Consider the following 20,848-nt stretch of genomic DNA (forward strand, 5'->3'; position numbering starts at 1 on the left):
TGGGTCTTTCCATGCCCACTTTTTCTATTTATAGTAGTTTCACTTTTTCAAGAGTGTTCCCCTGACTGAGCCGAAGCCACTGTCGTGACTAGTGTTGGCCAGAAGAGGCTCTTAAATACTCAGTTTTAATATGAACGTAGGCATTTGTTTTTTTAGTTCTGCCTTTACTAATGTCCCCATTCTGCCATGTTGCTCCATGACTTAGATAACACTTAAAAATGAGGCAAGGAAAAAAATAAAAGAAATTTTTTTTAAAAAAATGAGGCAAGGAGGGAGAGAGGGGAGGGGGAAGGTTCCAGAAAACAGGGCTTTCGTTTACTTGGATCCATCTGTTTTGCTTCTCAGGTACACAAATAAGCTGTTTCTCTCCAAGTTCTTTCTCCTGGCGCCAGGCTGCCTTTGTGGACTCTTACTGCTGGGCGGCCGTGCAGCAGAAGGACGTCCTGCAGAGCGACTCTGGGAGCCTCCCCTTGTGGCTGCACAAGGTAACCCACTCTCACCTGTTCACTTTAGAGATGTGGAAACTGAGGCCCAGAGGGGCTGTGCCGACCCACAGCCAAGTCCGGCCAACCAGGGCTGAAACTCAAATCATAAAAGCTGAGCACGTTAAGTCAAAAGGAACCTTAGCGATTACTTCCTCCTGCACCCTCATTTTAAAGAAGGGAAATTGAGGCTTGCGTTAGAACGTAAGCTCCATAGTATCAGGCTCCTTGTGCCTTAGTCACCTGTGTATCCTGCATGTTCAGCAGTGTGTCTGCCCATAGGTTCTCAAGAAATGTTGACTGATTGAATGAGCAGATGGTGGCAGAGCTGGGACTCAGACGTAGCTCCTAGGCTGCCGCACAGCTGCTTTGCTTTCTGCTGGATTCAGGTACTTCAAGGAAGGGGAGTTACTACTGTGCAGGTTCCACATCCTGCAGAGAAGAGGTCAGGAGCTCTGTGCTCTGGGAGTGAGAAGACATAGGGGCTGCACAGGGAGGAACTTGGGCTGCAGTTGGCAAGTTCATGCAGATAGAATGTTCAGTAATGAAGTGACTCTATTAGGTCTTTTCTGTGCTTAGGAAAGTAAGACTTTTGTTTCAGCCTGCAATTAGTATCAACTGTTGGTTTCTTTTGTCCATCATGAAAACAAATAGGGCATTTGTGTGTCTTCTGTTATTCTCATATGCTGAGGGAGGCACAGATTTTAAGTCCTTTACTCTGACTCAGGCCTGTTTGCGTCACGCTTACTCATTTCATGTAATTTGCATAGTGACACCCTTCAGTGGATCCTTTCTTTCTTTTGGGTTGGACTTTTTTCTTTGATTTTCAGCCTTAGTGTTAGGAGGGTCCTTATCAAGTTTGCATGTTGAGTAGCCAGGGAAATAAGTAATAAGAATCTTCGATATCAATAGGCATAGTTCTAGTAGTTGAAGACCGAGAGCACCAGCAGTTCTCCCTCTGATGATCCAGTGAGGAGGAGAAGCCAAAGGGCAAGGGTACCCCAAAGCCATAAGCACCCAAGCTCATGGCACCTTTGCACCGACTGCGCAGAATGAAAAAGCAGTTAGGAGCAGCAATGAGGACAAAGAGGAAGAAAAGGACAAGGTGACAGTGGCAGTTTCCAAGCCAGGTTCAGGAAAAAAGCGGAAGCAGAATGACACTGCCAAGGAGGCAAAGAGTCCTCGTGTGAAAAAGCTGAAGCTCCAGACACTCAGTACTTTTCCTGAAAGGAAAAAAGTAGAGAAAAGGGCATCAACCCCATTCTGAAGGGTCTGGAAGAAGAAATTGGGGTGGATGAGCAAGTGACAGACAGCTCCTTTGACGCCAAGCAGGGGGAACGAGCCAGTCAGGTTCAGAAGCTCACCAAAGGCAGATCCTTCCAGCCTGAGAAAACCAAGAAGCCGGGCAGCTACCAGGGAGCCTCCATCTCCGTCCAGGGCCATTGCATTCAGTTTGATAGTGAGTGACCTGGGGCCATCCGTGGTGAAGCAGGGGTGACGATGTGAGACCAGGGACCCTCAGTTCTCTAGGGCAAGGTCTGGGTGAGGGCAGTGGCTTAGAGTAGATCCCAAGACTTTGCAACTATTTGTTCTTGAGTTTTGTTTAGCAAGGACAAGCTATAAGAAGTGTCAGTTTTTAAGAAAATTTGTTTTAGTTGTTGTCCCCTTCTCCCTATTCTGTGGAAGTCCTCATACCGAGAAATTTGTATATTATATATTAATATCATTTCCTATTGATTTTTGTTGTAATTCTCAGAGGCAGTTTCCCACAGATAAAATCTTAGCTATTGTCCAAGACATAATAAAAGTCATATGTGAATTTTTATAATTTACTTGGGGGAGAATTCTGCCTTTACGAGAACACACATGGTCCACTTTTCCTCCCTCCTGGAGAGGGGAGGTTAAAGAATGGTTAATGTCTATGTATGTGTCTGTTAAGCATGCACTATGTATTTTGTACTTTATTCATTGGGTCTGGGACTGAAATTTTCAGCCAGCATGGATCTGCCTACTTTTGGGGATACCATTCACTATTTTGTTACAGGCAAAATTTGGTACAGTGTGAATTCTCTAGGTCAGTCAGAAATTTTTTTCTGCAATTTTATCATGATTACATAATGTTTGCAATAAAGGGATTTTTTTTTTTAATTTCAAAAAACAAAAACAATCCAGGAGAACCAAGTTCTCCCAAAGAAATTAGAGTTTATGGCACTGTTATACTTAATAGTATATTTTCTCCCCACCTATGTATTTAGTCAGAGTTCTCCAGAACCAACAGGAGATATATATGGAAATACTATGAGATTTATTGTAGGAATTGGCTCACACAGCTATAAGGATTGGCAAGTCCAAATTGCAAAGGGCAGGTCACATGTTGGGACCTTGGATGAAGGTTTTGATGAATTCCCAGGAAAAACTGGCTGGCTGAAGTAGAGAGAGGAATTCTCCCTTCTGACTGCCGAGATCATCTTCTCTCTTGAAGACCTTCGCCTGACGGGACGAGACTTCTCTCTCTTGCTAAAGGCAGTCTCTTTTGTTGATTGGAGAGGCATCAGCCATAGATGCAATCAGCTTACTGTGATTTAAATCCAAGAAATACCCTCACAGTAACAATTAGTCCAGTGCTTAGTGAACAAACTGGACACCATCACCTCGCCACATTAACACATGAACTTAACCATCACAACCTACTTTTTTCTTTTTTCCTTTTCATTTCCTTCCTCATTTTCCGATCACATTTGGTTTTGATGGCCTCCAGTAGTACCAAGGGAACAGGACATTTGGTGGAAATGTGTGTGCATACAGGGACCAGCAGGTGGCGCACTAGGACTGTTTGATAACTGGTGTGTGCGCGTGCATGCTGTTCTTTTCAAGTTCAGGATGGAGGAAACTAATAGGCAAGATAACTTTCTGAAACAGAAAATTAGGCTTTTTAGTAAAACAAGCCAACAAATTCTACATAGTGGGCAAGTCTTTATTTTTTAAGTGATTTCACTGAAACTTACGTGAAGGGGTCCTCTGAGGCTACCAGACCAGAGTTTACAAACCTTAGCATTCCTGGGGGGGCTTGTGAAAACATAAGATCCTGAGCCTCATCCAGACTTCTAGGTTGGAATCTCTGGGGTTAGAGCCGGGAGAAATGTCATATATAAGCTTCCCAGGAGATTCTGGTGCTGCTGGCCAGACTTGGGCTCCCATGAGGGAACCACTGACTTTGGTTTCTCACAGTTTGTGTGCATTGCAGGTCACCTGGGGTCTTGTTAAAATGTGGACTGGGATTCAGTAGGTCTGATGAGCACCTGCAATTCTGCATTTCTGACAAGCTCCCTGCTGATGCTGAAGGACCGGGTCTGTGGACCACTATTTGAGAAGCCAGGATCTAGAGCAGGGGTGACAAACCGGTGCCATGTCCAGCCCATTCACGTACATTCTACCCATGGCTGCTTTCATGTCTCGGGGACAGGGTTGAATAGCTACAACAGAAATCGTATGGCTATAACAAGGCATACACTATTTCCTCTTTGGCCCTTTACAGAAAAAAATCTACCAACTCTAATCGATGGTTCTATGTCTGTCAGCCTTCTCCAAAGAAGAGAACAGATAGGATATATGTATATCCATATTAAGAAATATATTTTAGGATTCGGCTCACATAATTGTGGAGACTGACAAGTCTAAAATCTGCAGGGTCATCAGGCTGGAAACTCAGGCAGGATTTTTATGCTGCAGGCTTGAGGTGGAATTTCTTCCTCTCTGAGAAATTTCAGTTTTTGCTCTTCCTGCCTGCATCTGACTGGATGAGGCCCACCCGCATTTTCAAGGGCAATCTCCTTTACTTAAAGTCAACTGACTGTACATGTTAGCCACACCTATGAGATACCTTCACACACTTAGTGTTTTAATAAATAAATGGGCACTTGAGCCCCGCCAAGTGGACACAGAAGTCAACCATCACAAGTAGTGAGCCCTCCCGGAAGATCTCTGCCTCCAAAGGAAGGGGACTCCTGCCTCCCAGGACAGTTCATTCCATTTTCACACAGGTCTGTGGAAAAATTCTGCCTTGCTTCCTTGTAACTTGGTTCTGAGTCTGTCTGCAGGAGTGTATTCCTTCTTCCATGCACAAATGCTTTGCTCGCCAGGTCTGCCCATCTGGAACCCTCCCAGAATGCCATCCTGAAGGTCCCCTACTCACTGCTGAGTGGAATGGCCTACTGTCTTTTTTGCCTCTACTCATGGACTGCGTTAGCCTTTTCAGTAGCCCTTCACTCTTGATTTCCTACCTGTGAGGTTGTCTTTAAGTGGGTCACTACTGTCCACACAGCAAGGAACAGGCATCTTTCATGCAACTTTTTATTTCACTTCCCCCATGCAGTTTGTTCTTGGCGTATTATCTACTTCCTACTTTCTGACCTTTCCTTCTCATCTTTTTCAGGATTCTCTTTTTGCCTGTCCCTTAAATGTTCAGTCTAAGGTCCATCCCTGGCTCTCTTGTCGTCTTCTGTACATTCTCCCTGAATAATCTCACTGTGCTCTTGGCTTCAGCCACCCATATGCTGCCAAGCCCTGGATCACAAGGCCAGCTGGATTTTCTTCCTTTATTTTCAGCTACCTACTACACAGCTCCACCAGGATGTTGTTGAATACAGATATCTCATGTTCAAAATTTCTCATCCTAGGTCTCCCATACCCCCAGCCCCCACCAACTCCCCTCTTCCCTGAATCTATTCCTTGTTGGTTTCTTATCGCAACTAGTGGTACTCCCACCCACCCTTGCCTAAGCTAGAACCCCAGGAATTAGCCTCAGTTCTTCCCTTTCTTCCACTGCTTCCTAGTAGGCACTGGATTATTATTCACCCCTCTATGTAGCCCTCAAGTCTGTCTTCCCCTTCTCCCCATGCTCCTGCCTTAGTTCAGTGCTTATGACTCCCACCTCTTGGCTGCACTGGCCTGCTGCCGTGTCTCCTTCCAGTTTATTCCCTTCTCCACCACTGTGGTGCTCTTTCTAAAACAGACTCGACCGTCCCTCCCACACTGGTTTCTCATTGTGCCAAGTATGGGAATTTGGGGCCCTCATAATTTGGTCCCTGCTTACCCTTCCCACCATAACCCTGACTACCTCCTCAGCATGGGCTTGCTCTGGCCACAGTGTTTACTGGGGTTGTCTGGATGGGTGAGAGCTCACAAGGCAGAGGAGGAGAGAAGAGCAGAGGAAAGAAGATGCCCAAGGGCCACGAGGGAGGTAACATTGGAGCTAAATCTTAACAACATAAAGCTTTTTTTTTTCTTTTGACCTCACTGTACTGTAAGACATAGCTCAGGGGTTACCTCTTTGCAAAGCCTTCCTTACCTCCCCAGGGACTTGTGTATTCCCTCAGTATTTAGTACATACAGATTTTGTAGGTTTAGTTCTTTAATGAATAGCTTGCATTCTCTGTTGGCCTGTGTGATCCTGGGGCCTTGTATCCAGCCCACTGCCCAGCACATGGCTGGGGCCCAGGAGTTGTTTTCTAGTTAATTTACACATTCACATTTAAGCCCATAAGACACAATCATATAAATTTCAGGGGAGGAATTGTTCAACACTAACGGGGTGGTTCTTTGCCTTAGATGAGGTGGAGGGGATTTAAATGTGGAGGCAGGCTGTACTGGATCACCTTCAGGGATCCTTCCATCTTATTCTAACCTCAGCCCCTTCCAGAAATAACCTACAGTATGAAGGCAAATAGTCTCAAAATCCTGCTGGCTGCTTGGCTCCCACATTGCTCTGAGATGCTCCGCTAACATCAGAAGAGCTCGAGATAAACACAGACATTGTACAGAATGGTGCAGTCACAGCTTTAAGAGGTGCTAAGCACCCAAACCTAATTCAGAGTAGCCCAAGCTTGTGGACGAGGCTGTCTGCATCCAGCAGAGGCACTCTCAACCATGTCCCTTATTTGGGCAGAAAGACATTTTAAAGGCTATAATTTAATGCCTTTATGGATCATATTTCAGTTAAATTGATTTTAATACCACCTTGTTACAGACTTGCTGAAAGTTGCCTTTTTTTTTTTCAGTAGTAAACCCATTTTTTTTTTTTACTGAGATTGTTCACATATGATACAATTATCCAAAGATCAAAAGTATACAATCAGTTGCCCACGGTACAATCATACAGCTGTGCATCCATCACCACAATTTTTTTTTTCAATTTTTAGAACATTTTCATTACTCCAAAGACAAAAAAAGGAAACTCAAATCCTCCCATATCCCTACCCTCCTCTTCGCCCTCTAATGTTGATTCATAGTTTTGGTATAGTACATTTGTTACTGTTGATGAAAGAATGTTAAAATACTTCTAACTGTAGTAGATAGTTTGCAATAGGTATATATATTTTTTCCTATATGCCCCTTTATTATTAACTTCTCTAGTGTCATACATTTGTTCTAGTTCATGAGAGAGATTTCTAATATCTGCACAGTTAATCATGGACACTGTCCACCACAAGATTCACTGTTTTATATATTCCCATCTTTTCTATGAGTTTACATATTATAATTAGTTCATATCAGTGAGACCCTGCAATATTTGTCCTTATGTGTCTTATTTCACTCAATATAGTGCCCTCAGGGTTTCTTCATCAACACATTTTTTTTAAGACACTATATAATCCATCCTAAGTAAACAGTCGATGGTTCCCTGTATAGTCACGTATTTATGTATTCAGCATCATTGCCACTATCTATATAAGGACATCTCCATTTCTTCCACAAAGAAGGAGGAAGAGTCAAGGCAGAGAGACAAAAGAAAAAGAAAAAAGAGAAAAGAAAAAAAAAAAAAACATGACCACTAGAAAGCAACAAAAGGAAAGACAGCAGTAAACTAAAGTAGAATAAAGAGTCAGACAACATCACCAAAGCCAGGAGTCCCATACCCTTCCCTTATCCCCACCCCTCCATATGCATTTAGCTTTGGTATATTGCCTTCGTTATATTAAAGGAAGCATAATACAATGTTTCTGTTAATTATAGTCTCTAGTTTGCATTGATTGTATTTTCCCCCCAGTCCCACCCTATTTTTAACACCTTGCAATGTTGACATTCATTTGTTCCACCTCATGTAAAAATGTATTTGTACCTTTTATCACAGTCATTGAGCACTCTAGGTTTCACTGACTCATACAGTCCGGGTCTTTATCTTTCCTCTTTCCTCTTCTGGTGTCCCACATGCTCCTAACCTTCCTCTTTCAACCATATTCACAGTCTTCAGTGTACGTACATTGCTGTACTACTGTCTCCCAGAATTGTGTTCCAAACCTCTCACTCCTGTCTTTTCCTTTCTGTCTGTAGTGCTCCCTTTAGTGTTTCCTGTAGAGCAGATATCTTGTTCACAAACTCTGTCATTGTCTGTCAGAATATTTTAAACTCTCCCTCATATTTGAAGGACAGTTTTGCCAGATATAGGATTCTTGGTTGGTGGTTTTTCTCTTTCAGTTGCTTAAATATATCACCCCACTTCTTTCTTGCCTCCATGGTTTCTAATGAGAAATCTGCACATAGTCTTATGAAGCTTCCTTTGTATGTGATGGATTGCTTTTCTCTTGCTGCTTTCAGGATTCTCACTTTATCTCTGATGTTTGATAATCTGCTTATTAAGTGTCTTGGTGTAGGCCTCTTTAGATCTATTTTGTTTGGGGTACGCTGTGCTTCTTGGATCCGTAATTTTATCTCTTTTATAAGAGACGAGAAATTTTCATTGATTATTTCCTCTATTATTGCTTCTGCCCCCTTTCCCTTCTCTTCTCCTTCTGGGACACCAATGACATGTACATTCCTGCATTTCATTTTGTCCTTAAGTTCCCGGAGATGTTGCTCGTATTTTTCCATTCTGTTCTTTTGTGTGTAGGCCTTGTTCTCCAGTTCCTGAGTGTTTTCTTCTGCCTCTTGAGATCAGCTGTTGTATGTCTCCATTGCATCTTCTCTTGTGTTGTGCCTTTCATTTCCATAGATTCTGCCAGTTGATTTTTCAGACTTTCAATTTCTACCTTATGTATGCTCAGTGTTTTCATTTTATGGTTCATCTCTTTTGCCATATCTTCCCTATACTTTTTGAATTGATGTAGTATTTGTTATTTCAATTCCTGTATTTCATTTAAAGTGTAAGTTTGTTCCTTTGACTGGGCCATAACTTTGTTTTCCTTAGGTTGTAACTTTCTGTTGTCTAGGCATCTGGTTTCCTTGGTTACCCCAATCAGGTGTTCCCAGACCAGAACAGGCTCAGGTCTTGGAAGGAGGGAATAGTATCCGGTTTCCCTGTGGGTGTGTCTTAGAAGATTGAGACACCCTGTGAGGCCTGAAGTCAGTGTGTTTTTCTGCCCAGTAGGTGGCGCCTGTCAGCCTGTAGCTCCAGACTGCTGTAAGGCGGTGTGGCCCATGGCTGTTTTTCCCCAGGCTCTGGGGTCTGGTTCGGAATGGAGGGCAGGTGGTAGAGCTTGTCCCCCACCCCCCTTTTTCCTCTTAGGGGGTGGTCCTCCTAGGGATAGTCATTTATATTTGAGTCCTCTCTCAGCCTGTGCTCTCTCCACCCTTGTCTGGGTCAGAGCTCTGTGAACTGAAAATGGCTGAGGCTTTCTCCACTGAGCTGAAAAAGGGACCAAAAGCCCCTTCAGGGCCAGTCCGCCACCCTCCAGCTTTCCAAGGTCAATTGTCACCAAAAGCTCTGTCTGCTTTTTGGGGATTTGTAGATTGTATTGAGCCGTCTACGTTTGTTAATGAAAATCCCAGTTGGAGCTGGGCTGAGCTATATTTGCTTGCTTGGAGAGTGCTGCTCTCTAGCACCGTGAGGCTTTGCAGTTAGAGCCGTGGGGGGAGGGGGCTCCCATCTTGGATACGCAGTTTTTACTTACAGATTTTATGTTGCGATCTCAGGCATTTCTCCCTATTCAGGTTGGTGTATAATGAGTGGATGGTCATGTTTGTCCCCTCGCAGTTGTTCCTGGTTGTTTACTAGTTGTTCCAGGGGGACAAACTAGCTTCCAGTCCTCTCTATGCTGCCGTCTTCTTCCTTCCTCCTGCTTTTTTATTTTTGATGGAAAAAAAGAGGTATAACTGTGGAGAAAACCAAGAAATGGAGCATTCCGCTGCAATCCTACAGAGGCTATCAAGGTACAAGTACTTTAGGAGAAAGCAAGCACCCCATATGTAATACCTTTAAACAATCATTTTTCTAATTACAATGAGCTGTGCTGAAGTATTCATCAGTGCTAGTTATTACACCACTTGGGCATGTTAGAAAAATTGCCACACACTGTAAACTGCCACTTTTTAATTTAGATGAACAGTGTGAGGTAAATGCAATTATTAAAATGACTTTGCAACAAAAGTGATTTATAAAAATATTTCACAGCCCCAAGTTAGAAACAGTTCTCCTCCTGTGGTTTCCTGAGGAAATGCCTGGCTCTCATGGTTATGGAGGCAGCACAAATGATATCCTGCAGTTACGTTTCCATACTAATGGGCAGCCTTCACAGTGCGCAAGGGTTGAACGTACACTGTTTCTCCCTGCAGCCAGCTATGAGTGATGTAGCCAACATTCAGCTAATTGCAGCCTGTTGTGCATGTCAGTGTGTAGCAACCCTTTGCAAATGGGGTTCACATTTTTGAGAAACCTTATCCCATGCCAGAACCCCATAGCGCAGCACTGTGTACCTGGTGAGAGAGTTTCAGGAAGTTTCGGGGCCATTGCATCAGGGATCTGTGAACTAGGATAAGAGAAGGCATGACAGCTTTGCTTTTAACTTGCTTCTACCTAAAATTTAATATTAAAAAAAAAAATGTAGGTAGAAACCCATAATGGTATTTAACGGTACCTGTGACTTGGTCACAGAAATCATAGATACCTTGAAGCATTGTTTACCCTTTACTATGTCACAGTGGCAGTAGTTACTGGAACATCTGTTAGATCCTATTAATGTGGATGTAACAAAGCACATATAAATTTGTTTTAATGTTTTGATAACTGTATGTCAGTAAAATCAGCTTCCTTTGTGATCCTGTATATACTGATTTTATGCACTAAAAAACATTATTTTTCATTTAAAAAAAAAAAAAATTGGGGAGGAGTGAGAAGCTTCTCCCAGAGGAGACGGGGAGACATGACAACTGACTGCACTGTGGGACTCCAGTCAGATCCCAGATCAGAAAGCGGACAGGACTGGAAAAACTGGTGATGTTACATAAAGTCTCGAGTTTGGTTGATGGTAACGTACCAGTTGTTGGTCTCCCAGTTCTGGTAACTGAACTGTGGCCATGTAAGCTGTTAGCAGTCGGGGATCTGGGTGAGGGGTACAGTGGGGTTCTGTGTTCTGTCCTTGCAGCACTTCTGTGAATCTAAAATAAGAATCGGGGCCTGCCACCCACTCTAGATGACTGGGGTGGGGGTTTTGTGTCAACTCCAAGTCCATAATGGCCTCTTCCAGAGTTATGACTCTGCTGGACAGTGGCGATAGACCAACCCAAAGATAAAGAAAAGTATCCCAGAGACATGAAGTGCTTTCCAGTGCACTGGGGTCAGAGAGGTCAGTGTTCAGATTCTGGCTGTCACTTAATAGCTTTGTGGTCTGGGCCCCGGAAACCGCTCTGGCTTCCTCTTCCTCATTTTGCATAATGGAGCCATCAGTACTGGCCCTGCCAGGGCCATGATGAGGACCCAGGGTGATGCCCCCTGAGGAGCCCTCTTGTTGACTTCAGCTGCTGTTTTTTGGTGCCTGTTGTATTCCAGGCACCATGCTGAGCATCCTTCAGAAGTTATCTGATTAATCTTCCCAGCACCTGTATGACATGACCCTTTCACAGAGGGGGAAACTGAGGACCTTGCTCCCCACAGCTGGCTGCTCTGCTCGGTTGGTTGGGGTGGAGCTCGGATTCACACTTGGCTGGCTGCAGGTCGCAGCCTTGCTGAGCCTTCTCTCGGGCTGACAGATACAATAACGAGGCTGCTCATTACTCTCCTGACTTCCAGATCCTCCCTAGTTTGTTTTGTGTGTATACCCAGCTGCAGATGCTCTCCTCCCGCAACTGCTGCCTGCCTTAGCTTCTCTGGACTTCACATGGTTAGGGGCATTGGACTGTCCTCAGGCTCTGGTCCCACATCAGCTTTCTGTCACATTTAACTGCCTCTCTCAACTGTTTTACTAGAATGATTACTGGGTCTCTGAAGCCAAAATTTTCCCCATTTGTTTTGGGTGAAGTTATGTTTCAGTGGCATTCTCCCAGATTCCAGAAAGGGAAAAAAGCAGAACCCTAAATCTTAGTTGCCTCTTAAAACCACAACAATTTAAAAAAAAAAAAAAAAAGTAAGAACAGAACCAGCTGAGGTCATTGTGACATTTACATGTTCCTTAATTGGGATTTTGTGCAGAGATTACTCTAAAGGACATGGCAGTCATTTTATTTTTTTTTTCCTTCTGTGGTTAGAAAGGAGACACCATGTGTCTCCATGTAGTTGCCAGTTACTTAAAATTAATGTCTATTGAAGGGGGGCGGCGGGTAGTTACCATGTCAAGTGTTAACCTGGACAGGTGAATTTAGCTACAAGTAGTAGTAGTTATGTAATGAGCCTGATTTCCATAAATAAACATGGATTCATGCATTTGTCTCAAAATGAGAGAAAATGAAGGCACACTTAGCACAGTTTGTTTACTTTGGGGGTTTCTCTGTTAACCCATGGTTTGCTCTCTCTGTTTTCAGTTCTTCCCCTATATCCTGTTACTAGTTGCCATCCTCTTGTACCTGCCCTCCTTGTTCTGGCGTTTCACAGCTGCTCCTCATCTTTGCTCAGATTTGAAGTTTATCATGGAAGAACTTGACAAAGTTTACAATCGCGCAATTAAAGCTGCAAAGAGTATGTGTGACCACGACATGAGAGATGGGGCCTGCCCAGCAGCCTGTGCTCATGAGAATGGAGGGCAAAGGTAACTCTTTCCCCAGCAGGTGTCTCAGCAGGTTTTGCAGTACAAGTTCTCTGCCCTTCTACCAACCTTGGCCTAGGATTCCCATCCAGTGGGTAGGAGGGAGGTCAGCTGCCTCATGACAGTCTGTGGGAGCCGGAAGGCCTGCTCCCTCCAAATCTCTCCCCACCTGCCTGTTCCAGGCCCCGACATTACGTGAAGACAGTCCTTCCCTTGTGGAGTGAAACATCACGGTCTCATCTTTTAGAACGCAGTTCTACAGATACTTGCACACTAAGTTCATAGCAGCATTATTCACAGCAGCCAATAGGCAGAAGCCAAGGCGGCAGCATCCTAAGTGTCCATCAACAGATTATGGATAAATATAATGTGGTCTATCCATACAATGGAAAGTTATTTGACTATTAAGAGAAATGAAATTCAGATACATGTTACAGCATGGGTGAATTTTCAAAACATGCTACATGAAATAAGCCAGTCACAAAGGACATTTTGTATGATTCCACTTATATGAAATATCTAGAAGAAGCAAATTCATAGAGTCAGACAGTAGATAAAAGTTTTCCAGGAGCTGGGCAGGGAGGGGTGGGATGTGGGGAGCAGGTAATTACTGCTTAATAGGTAGAGTTTCTGTTTGGGGTGATGAAAAAAGTCTTGGTAATGGATAGTAGTGATGGTTGCACAACATTGTGAATAAAATTAATACTATTGAATTGTACACTTAAAAATGGTTAAAATGGGAAATTTTGTGTTTTACATATATATTACCACAATATTTTTTTAAATGCAGTTCTAGTAGAGGTAATAGGTGTGGAGTTATAATCTGTGTCCCATCCCCCCTCCCCCACTGCTTTTTTTTTTCCAAATAAAAACACTGAAGCTCAGAGAAATTAGAAAACATGCCAGGGTCCTGTAGATGTAAGTGGAAGAGCCAGGACCTGGCTGGTCTCTGCTCCCACGGCGTGAGCCCAGGGCCCCGGAGCTGCCTCCCACCCACCTCGCCTGGAGGAGGCACCTGTGCTGTAGTTGGGCTGGGAGATTCCTCATTACCTTATTCAGCACGTGTTAGTGGAAAGTCATCATTTAAAACAGCAGCAGCAGAATAGGAACTCAAATCTCTTTAACAAACCTTTAGCATTTATAAGGTGCTAGGCCTAGACTCTGCTCTAAGAATTTACAAATATTAACTCATTTAATTAACTAGACCTTTTTTTAAATATTAAGGGGAAAAGTGGTATATTGTTTTTCCTTCTCTTTTTTCTTTTTAACCTGACTTTATACCCCAGGGCTGTCATTAAGTTACATGTAGAGTAGTGTGGGAGGGAAAGGCTTAAGATTTTTAGTGTGGTATTGTTGAATGTGTTTATTATGCCTTTAATATCTGATGGTCTTCGTGAGGGTTTAAGTTATTTTTGTTTGTTCCCTTTTCTTTGTAGTTTGTGGGAGATATCTGAAAGCTACTTCAAATACCCAATTGTAGAGCAGTATTTGAAGACAAAGAAAATCTCTACTAACCTGATAATCAAGTACCTCAGCTGCCGGGTGCTGACGCTGGTGATTATGCTGCTGGCCTGCATCTACCTGGGCTATTATTTCAGCCTCTCCTCGCTCTCGGATGAATTCGTCTGCAGCATCAAATCAGGGATCCTGAGAAATGACAGCACTGTCCCCGACCAGTTTCAGTGCAAACTCATCGCGGTCGGCATCTTCCAGCTGCTCAGCTTCATTAACCTCAGCGTCTACGCTCTGCTGACGCCTGTCGTCGTCTACACACTGTTTGTTCCATTGCGACAGAAGACAGATGTCCTCAAAGTCTACGAGATTCTGCCCACGTTCGTTGTTCTGCATTTTCAGTCGGAAGGCTACAATGACTTGAGCCTCTACAATCTTTTCTTGGAAGAGAATGTGAGTGAACTCAAGTCCTACAAGTGTCTGAAGGTCCTGGAGAATATTAAAAGCAGCGGTCAGGGGATTGACCCAATGCTACTCCTGACCAACCTTGGCACGATCAAGATGGATGTTGTTGACGGCAAAACCCTTAGGCCTGCAGGCACGGCGGGCGAGGGACAGGGGAGCCAGACGGCAGAGCTCAAAGGTAGGGTCAGCTCGCGGTAGAGGCTGAGGGAGCCCACAGAGTGCCACTGCTGCTGCCTTTTATGAACGACAGAGGCTCTTTACCCCACCACTGACCACTGATACACCATGGTTGTAGCATGGTCTTGGGTGAAGCATGTCAGAACTGGGAGAGAAGGAACAAATTGGTGCGGCCCCAGATTTCCAAAGAAGGAAGGCGGCTGTGCTTTCTCTGATTGTTCTCTCTTCCTTCTTCTCATTCTCTCAGTCTCTGTGTCATGTTCTGCCTCTTGCTCTGGCACTCCTGCTTGTTATCTTTGTTGCTTATTTTCATCTTGTTTTCCTGGCTTTTCTCTCTGTACCTCTGATCTCCTTGGCTGCCTTTCTCTGACTTTTTCTTTCAAAAGGGACAAAAAATTTATTGATTTAATTGTTGTCTTGAACTAATTTGACTGTGCTTTGAAGTCTGGGCAGGAAGCCAAACTTGATAAAGCAAAGAATATGATATAGATTTACAGAAGATGAGAACTCAGTATATGCTGTAGTTCCTGCTGTGTGCAGTTGTGCACTTCTGTCATATTTCTTTTTCTCTTTGACAGATTTGAATGTACACATTGACACTAAAGCAACTAATGGAGAGAAGAATGTTCGACAAAGACTTCTGGATGATTCTTCCTGCTGATTTTTCTTCTTGAGCTTCAGATCTGTGACTCCTGTCACATGGGATTCATTTTTGCTAAAGCACTGCCACCCAGTTCACAACAGATGGTTCTTAATAGAAATATTGAGCATGTCTTATTGAGTCCCCAGTGGAAGTTGTTGTGGAAGACTGGTTTATGAACTGCCTACAAGAAGCAACTCGGAGATACGTAAACCATAGCAAGCTTATATTTATAAGTCCTCATCAAGTGGGAAGTGGAAAGAGTAGTCAAAGTAAAAGAAGTATAAGAGTTGTAGCCCTTTTAGAGCGGTATAGAAACACATTTCTGTACAGAAGTTTTGACGAAGCCTCGAGCTACTAGAAAGCAAGCTACTTTCAAGAGATTTGTTTTATGAAATAATTATAAAAACATCCGGATCCAATTTAATATGAAACTTCTGTGCCCATAATGAGTGTTGGACAAAAAAAAAAAAAAAATTTCACTAACTGAGGACCCATAAATCGACTTGTTCTTGGCAGCGTTTAAATAATGCTGATGCCTTGGTCCTGTACCTTCAGGCTCTCTTTTTGCACTTACATGTCAACCTTGGCTAATTGAAATCCTTAACCACTACTTGTTGTGCCCTGCTTGAAGGGCAGCAGGCCCAGGCACTGCTCTGGCTGAAAACTTAGTTAATGAGATAGAGGCTAAAGGCTCTTCATTTCCCACCACAGTGACTTCAGTACAGGTAAGAACGCTTTAAAAAGAGCCTACTGGGGAAATCTGAACACACAGAGCAGGGTAAATCCATCACTTTCAGGGGATTTGTTTGTCTATAGGGGTCTCCTCTGTTATCAAAGGCGTTGATAGAACATAGGGCTATTTAAAGGGAGGGACACCTCTACATAGTAGAGGGTGCAAAAATCACATCCACCATTTGGAGTGCTTAGAGGCAGAACAAGTTAGCATTTATTTTATCTGTATCTAAGTACAACTTTTAAAAACTCATTTTAATATAGCATCATACAGTTTCAGAATTGAGGCCACTTGAGAGGAACAGACTAGCATTGATTGAGAATTATAGAATAAATATTACAAATTGGTGGATAAATTAAACCCCAAATATCATTTCATAAACTTTTAAGGCCAAATAAGGATATGTTAAAAACCTTCCTGAATTGTGACTCTGTGAATAGATAAAATTCTTTAAAATTATATCTGTGGCCATTCCTGTTTTTATTCTTTGCAACTTAACACATTACTAAAGTGAAAAATCCTCAGGAACCTCAAAGTTTACTTTTTCTGATGGAGCAGTTGTTTATATAATTGAATTCTTCTTTCTGAAGAACAAAAAATATACAGACTGACGTCTGCCTTTCAAAATATTCAGAAAATCAGATTTTATTTTTGCTTCTGTGACCATTTGAGATAGAATGCCAACGATAAATATCAAGGATGCATTCTTATTCTCTATGCTTGGTATTTATTACTGTTGAATTATAATGTGACGGAGAAATGACAGTAACAAAATTGCTGATTTTGCTGTGTTTTTCTACCACTAGTTCTGAGATGTTCCATCACGATTCTCTTTTATAATCTAAAACAAGTCATGAAATGAATTTTTTAGAATATTATCTTTTTTTAAAAAAAAAAGCCTTACCTTTTCTATAGACTGCCCCTAATTTGTATTTTCAAACAGTAAAAGTGGATACATTATTTTAGGAGGCCGGAACTTCTCGAAGCCCCATCACATATGATTCTTTCATCAGGGTTCAAATAATTGCAGTCCCTGACGTCTGTTTCATTTTCCCATCCCACTCTCTGAGCTCCTTTAGGGGCTGTGATGTCCCCGCATCATGCTAGTCATTGGCTGTGTAGATGTGAATGAGGAAGTTCCCCATCTTTAAGGTGATCAGGGTACAGTAAAAGGAGACAGACAGCTACTCAGAAGGGGAAGGATAGCTACAATAAAGTCCCTGCCAAAAACTCCCAGCAAATGCTCTGTTCCTGGGAGGCGCCACATTATTTTTTGTTTTTTTTTTGTTTTTTGTTTTTTGTTTTTATTTCTCATATATTTTCTGTAGCTGATGGTGTTGAGAGTCTGGTTATGGGGTTTTCCAGAGTCTGATGATCCTCTTAAAGTTCTTTAGCCATAAATCCTCCAGGTTCAAGCAAAACAACATAGACAGTGGTTTTGAAGCAAGAGCACCTGTGGCCTTTTGTACATTACCTTTCAGGGGATGGGGAGGTGGAGTTGCCGGTGAACAACTCTAGTTGTTCTAAAGGCTGCTGTGGACACCTGGCCATACAGTTCAGCTTGGAAAAAAGCATTAGGAATGTTAACTCATTCGTCCGCTGGTGAGTTGTTGGCTTGAAGGACTGCTTTTGAGGAGCCGATTTCCTGAAGAAGTCTCATTCCTGGCTTCATAAAAGGGGACAGACATCCTGAGTGATCACCCCAGGGTTACTCACTTAGTTTCCAGTTCACGTCTCCCTGCCAAAGCATCTTAAGGCTGCTGATTCTGGCTCGTAACAACAGTGGGGATTGGATACATCATTCTGAAAGCAGTGTTCTGGCAACATGTTTAATTTTTATCCAGGAACAGACAGAGACCCTCTGATGCAGAGGTGCCTGAACGTTGGGAGGTCACAGAACCGCTTATCAGATACACACATCTTAAATGCACCTCCAGAGGATGCTGCAGTCCCGGCATCCCCGGTTAAGCAGCTGTGCTCTAACAGCTAACGATCTTGGAGCACAGCAGAGAAGGGGCACTCCCTGGCCCTGGTGAAGAGCTCCCTCCTCCAGCAAGAAGACTTGGCTGTATGTTGCATATTTGCTTAATTAAGCCATGCTTGCTCCCTTTTTGAGTGCACTGTACCTCTTGAGTAATGGCCTTCATTTTCCCAAGTCAGACTGAACAAGGTCAGCAGGAGAGCGGACAGCCGTGGCGTGCAGTGCCCAGGCAGCCTGCAGTGACTGCTGTCCTCTCCCTGACCGCAAGGCCTTGTCTCCTTCCAGAAACAAATAGTTGTTCAGCCTCACTGGAATGTGAGGAGGATGGGCATAATAAAGTTTGTCAGATGCTTTGTCCTACTTCGTAGCTGTACCTTGAGAAAGCTAAAAACGTCTGAAATGTAGAGAGTATTGTTTGCACACTTAAGTTTCATCGCTGTTGACTGAATATCCTCTTCTGTCCAAGGGGCCTCTGGAGTCCTTGTTCCTGAGAATTAGGGAGATTGTTATACACCTTGTTTACTGTGTTTGTTGTTTGGCTTTTTTGCTTATGTCCAGTCCAGGGGTAAACAGAAGATCTAAGACGATGGGAAATTTTTTATCCGCTGCTGTATCTCAAGCTCCAGAAACAGAGACTGGTATGTAATAGGCATTCCAAAAACATTTGTTGAATGAACAAATGAACGAATGAACAATTAGCATAAATCCTATTTTGTTGGCAACACTGATTTGATTTTCAAAGACAAATGGTTCTCTTCAGGGAGGGGATGGCAAGGGGGGGTGGTCTGGCTACCTGGTAGAGAAAGGAATAGTTCTACCAATGAATAGCTTTCTACATGAAAGCAGCAACCATCCTTAGCTTTTTATTGTGAAGTAAGTCGTGACCACTTTGCAAATTCAGTACAAGTTCAGTGTTGACTCACAATGATTAGGGAAATTGAAGTTTTAAAGGTCCTGGGCTTATAGATGTTCACAGCGTAAACTCTTGAAAAGGGGTGTTGATTGAAATGTGCAATTACCAGTAATTGAGGTTTCATTTGAGGGTATTAAGAGTAAGTGGCTCCTTCTGGGCAGCCCTTGGTGTTTTGCCCGTACTTTTCACAAGTAAAGTGAAATCTTTTAAAAAGATTGACAAAGATGATATTGTGTGGCATGTGGAATATAATAGATGTTAATTCATGATTGGTTTGACCTGTCATGCTTTAAACAAAGTGTTTCTCAGTTCTCCTCTTAGATTTAAAAATACTTTGTCACTTAAAGCATGGGGCTTGATCAGTAATTGTTCTTCAGGTTTGTCAAAGTGATTAAAGTGTCTCACGCCTCAAGTGCTTTCCCCTGCCCACCCCACCGCAGGAGGAATATCTTTGTGGAATCTACAGTGTTAACACAGGATCCCTAAGGAAAACTGAAACCATCAGCAGCTCCTCTTTAACAAGCTGCTTTTTAAAAGCATCATAATCACAATTTAATGGTATTTTGTGAAGTGGTGCTCTAGGTGTAATTTAAATTCTTTTTAATGACTAAATTTCTTCAAAAGCTTTTAAAGAAAAACATGTATGTTCTTTTTTTGCTGTCATTTGGTAAGAATGCTGCCAGCAGATGAAAATAAAAATTAAGACCATCTTGTTTCCTGTTCCACAAAGATCTGAGGATGGGAACAAATTAACGGCAACAGAAAATGATCCTTTATAAAAATGCAAGACTCTCAAGAGCTCTGCATTTTGGTGACTAGCATTACTATATTTCATATTTCCAAATAAGCCACTCGGCCAAGCTCTGCATTCTGATCATGCTGACTTTCATTTAAAGAAGGCTGAAAGGCTGAAAATTAAGGCTGCTGTGTCTATAAGTTAAAGGTGAAACAATGTTATAGTTCTGCACTGTTGTGTCCACCTAAATAAAGCTTCTCTTAGTAATGAAAATGTGTCTTAATATTTCTTGCTGAGTATTTCTCCCTTTGGAGAGAGTCATTTCATGGAAGATGCAGCAGGAGATGAGTCCTGAAATATCTTGAGGCTCATTTCTCTGTGTTTGGTTACATGGTGCTTGGTAAAATACAGCTGGCAATAGCTAAAGGAAGAAAGCCCTTGATTAAGGGCCCACAGATTCTGGATTTCTAAAGCAGTAATCCTGTGCTTTCTGATTAGGGATTGTTTGCCCAGGCTTGGGGAGGAGGGGGGACTAGGGACTGTACGCTGCTAGGCATGCATGTCCCAGTCTGCTTCTTCCAGCTGAGAGACCCCTTTGCACAATGGTCAATGAACGCGGTTTACTGTTGTGAGTAATAAATCAGAGCCCTGTGAAATCAACAGTGCCAGGCACACAGTGAGAACTCCCTAATGCTAGCTGCTATTATCACCTCTTCCTGTTCCCCAACTGTTCCCCCATGGTGGCACCCCCAGGAAATTTGGAAATTGTATTCATTTTCTGTTGCTCTGTAACAAATTGCTGCAAACTCGGTGGCTTAAAGCTGCACGCATTTATAATCCCACAGTTTCTCTGGGTCAGGGTCTGGGCATGGCTTTGCTGGGTCCTGTGTCAGGGTCTGAGATCACAAGGCCGCCATCAAGGTGGGGCTCATGTTGTGTTCTCATCTGGAGGCTTGGCTGGGGAAGAATCCATCTCCAGGCGCCCTCGGGTCATTGGCAGGATTCATTTCCTTACGTACAGTTGTACGACCGAGGGCCCCAGCTTTTTCCTGACTGTTGGCCAGAGGCTGCCTCAGGTGCTTGGGGCCACCCATGGAGCATTCCTTGCCATGTGGGCTTCTCCCTGGTGACCACTTACTTCATCAGGTCTGCAAGGGGGTCTCACCTCAGGAGGGCCCAGTCCCTCTTTTAAGGGCTTTTAAAACCTGATTAACTCAGGCCACCCAGGAGATGCTTCCTTTTGGTTCACTGAAAACCAAATGGTTTGGGACCTTAATTACATCTGCAAAATCCCTTCACCTTTGTCATATTCTGTTGG

General features: G+C 43.1%; 1 protein-coding gene across 1 annotated transcript in view; it reads left to right on the top strand.

Annotated features, from left to right (window-relative positions):
• PANX1 (pannexin 1) overlaps positions 1-19,803 on the top strand; it is a 74,746-nt gene extending 54,943 nt beyond the window's left edge. The window contains exons 2-5 of the mRNA XM_037841138.1: positions 346-485; positions 12,210-12,433; positions 13,867-14,525; positions 15,103-19,803. Of these exons, the coding sequence (XP_037697066.1) occupies positions 346-485; positions 12,210-12,433; positions 13,867-14,525; positions 15,103-15,185 (1,106 nt within the window). The 3' untranslated portion in view covers positions 15,186-19,803. The remainder of the gene's footprint in view (positions 1-345; positions 486-12,209; positions 12,434-13,866; positions 14,526-15,102) is intronic.
• The last annotated feature ends 1,045 nt before the right edge of the window (positions 19,804-20,848 follow it).

The sequence above is a fragment of the Choloepus didactylus genome, chromosome 6, assembly GCF_015220235.1.
Source record: "Choloepus didactylus isolate mChoDid1 chromosome 6, mChoDid1.pri, whole genome shotgun sequence".
In the NCBI taxonomy this organism is placed as follows: domain Eukaryota; kingdom Metazoa; phylum Chordata; class Mammalia; order Pilosa; family Megalonychidae; genus Choloepus; species Choloepus didactylus.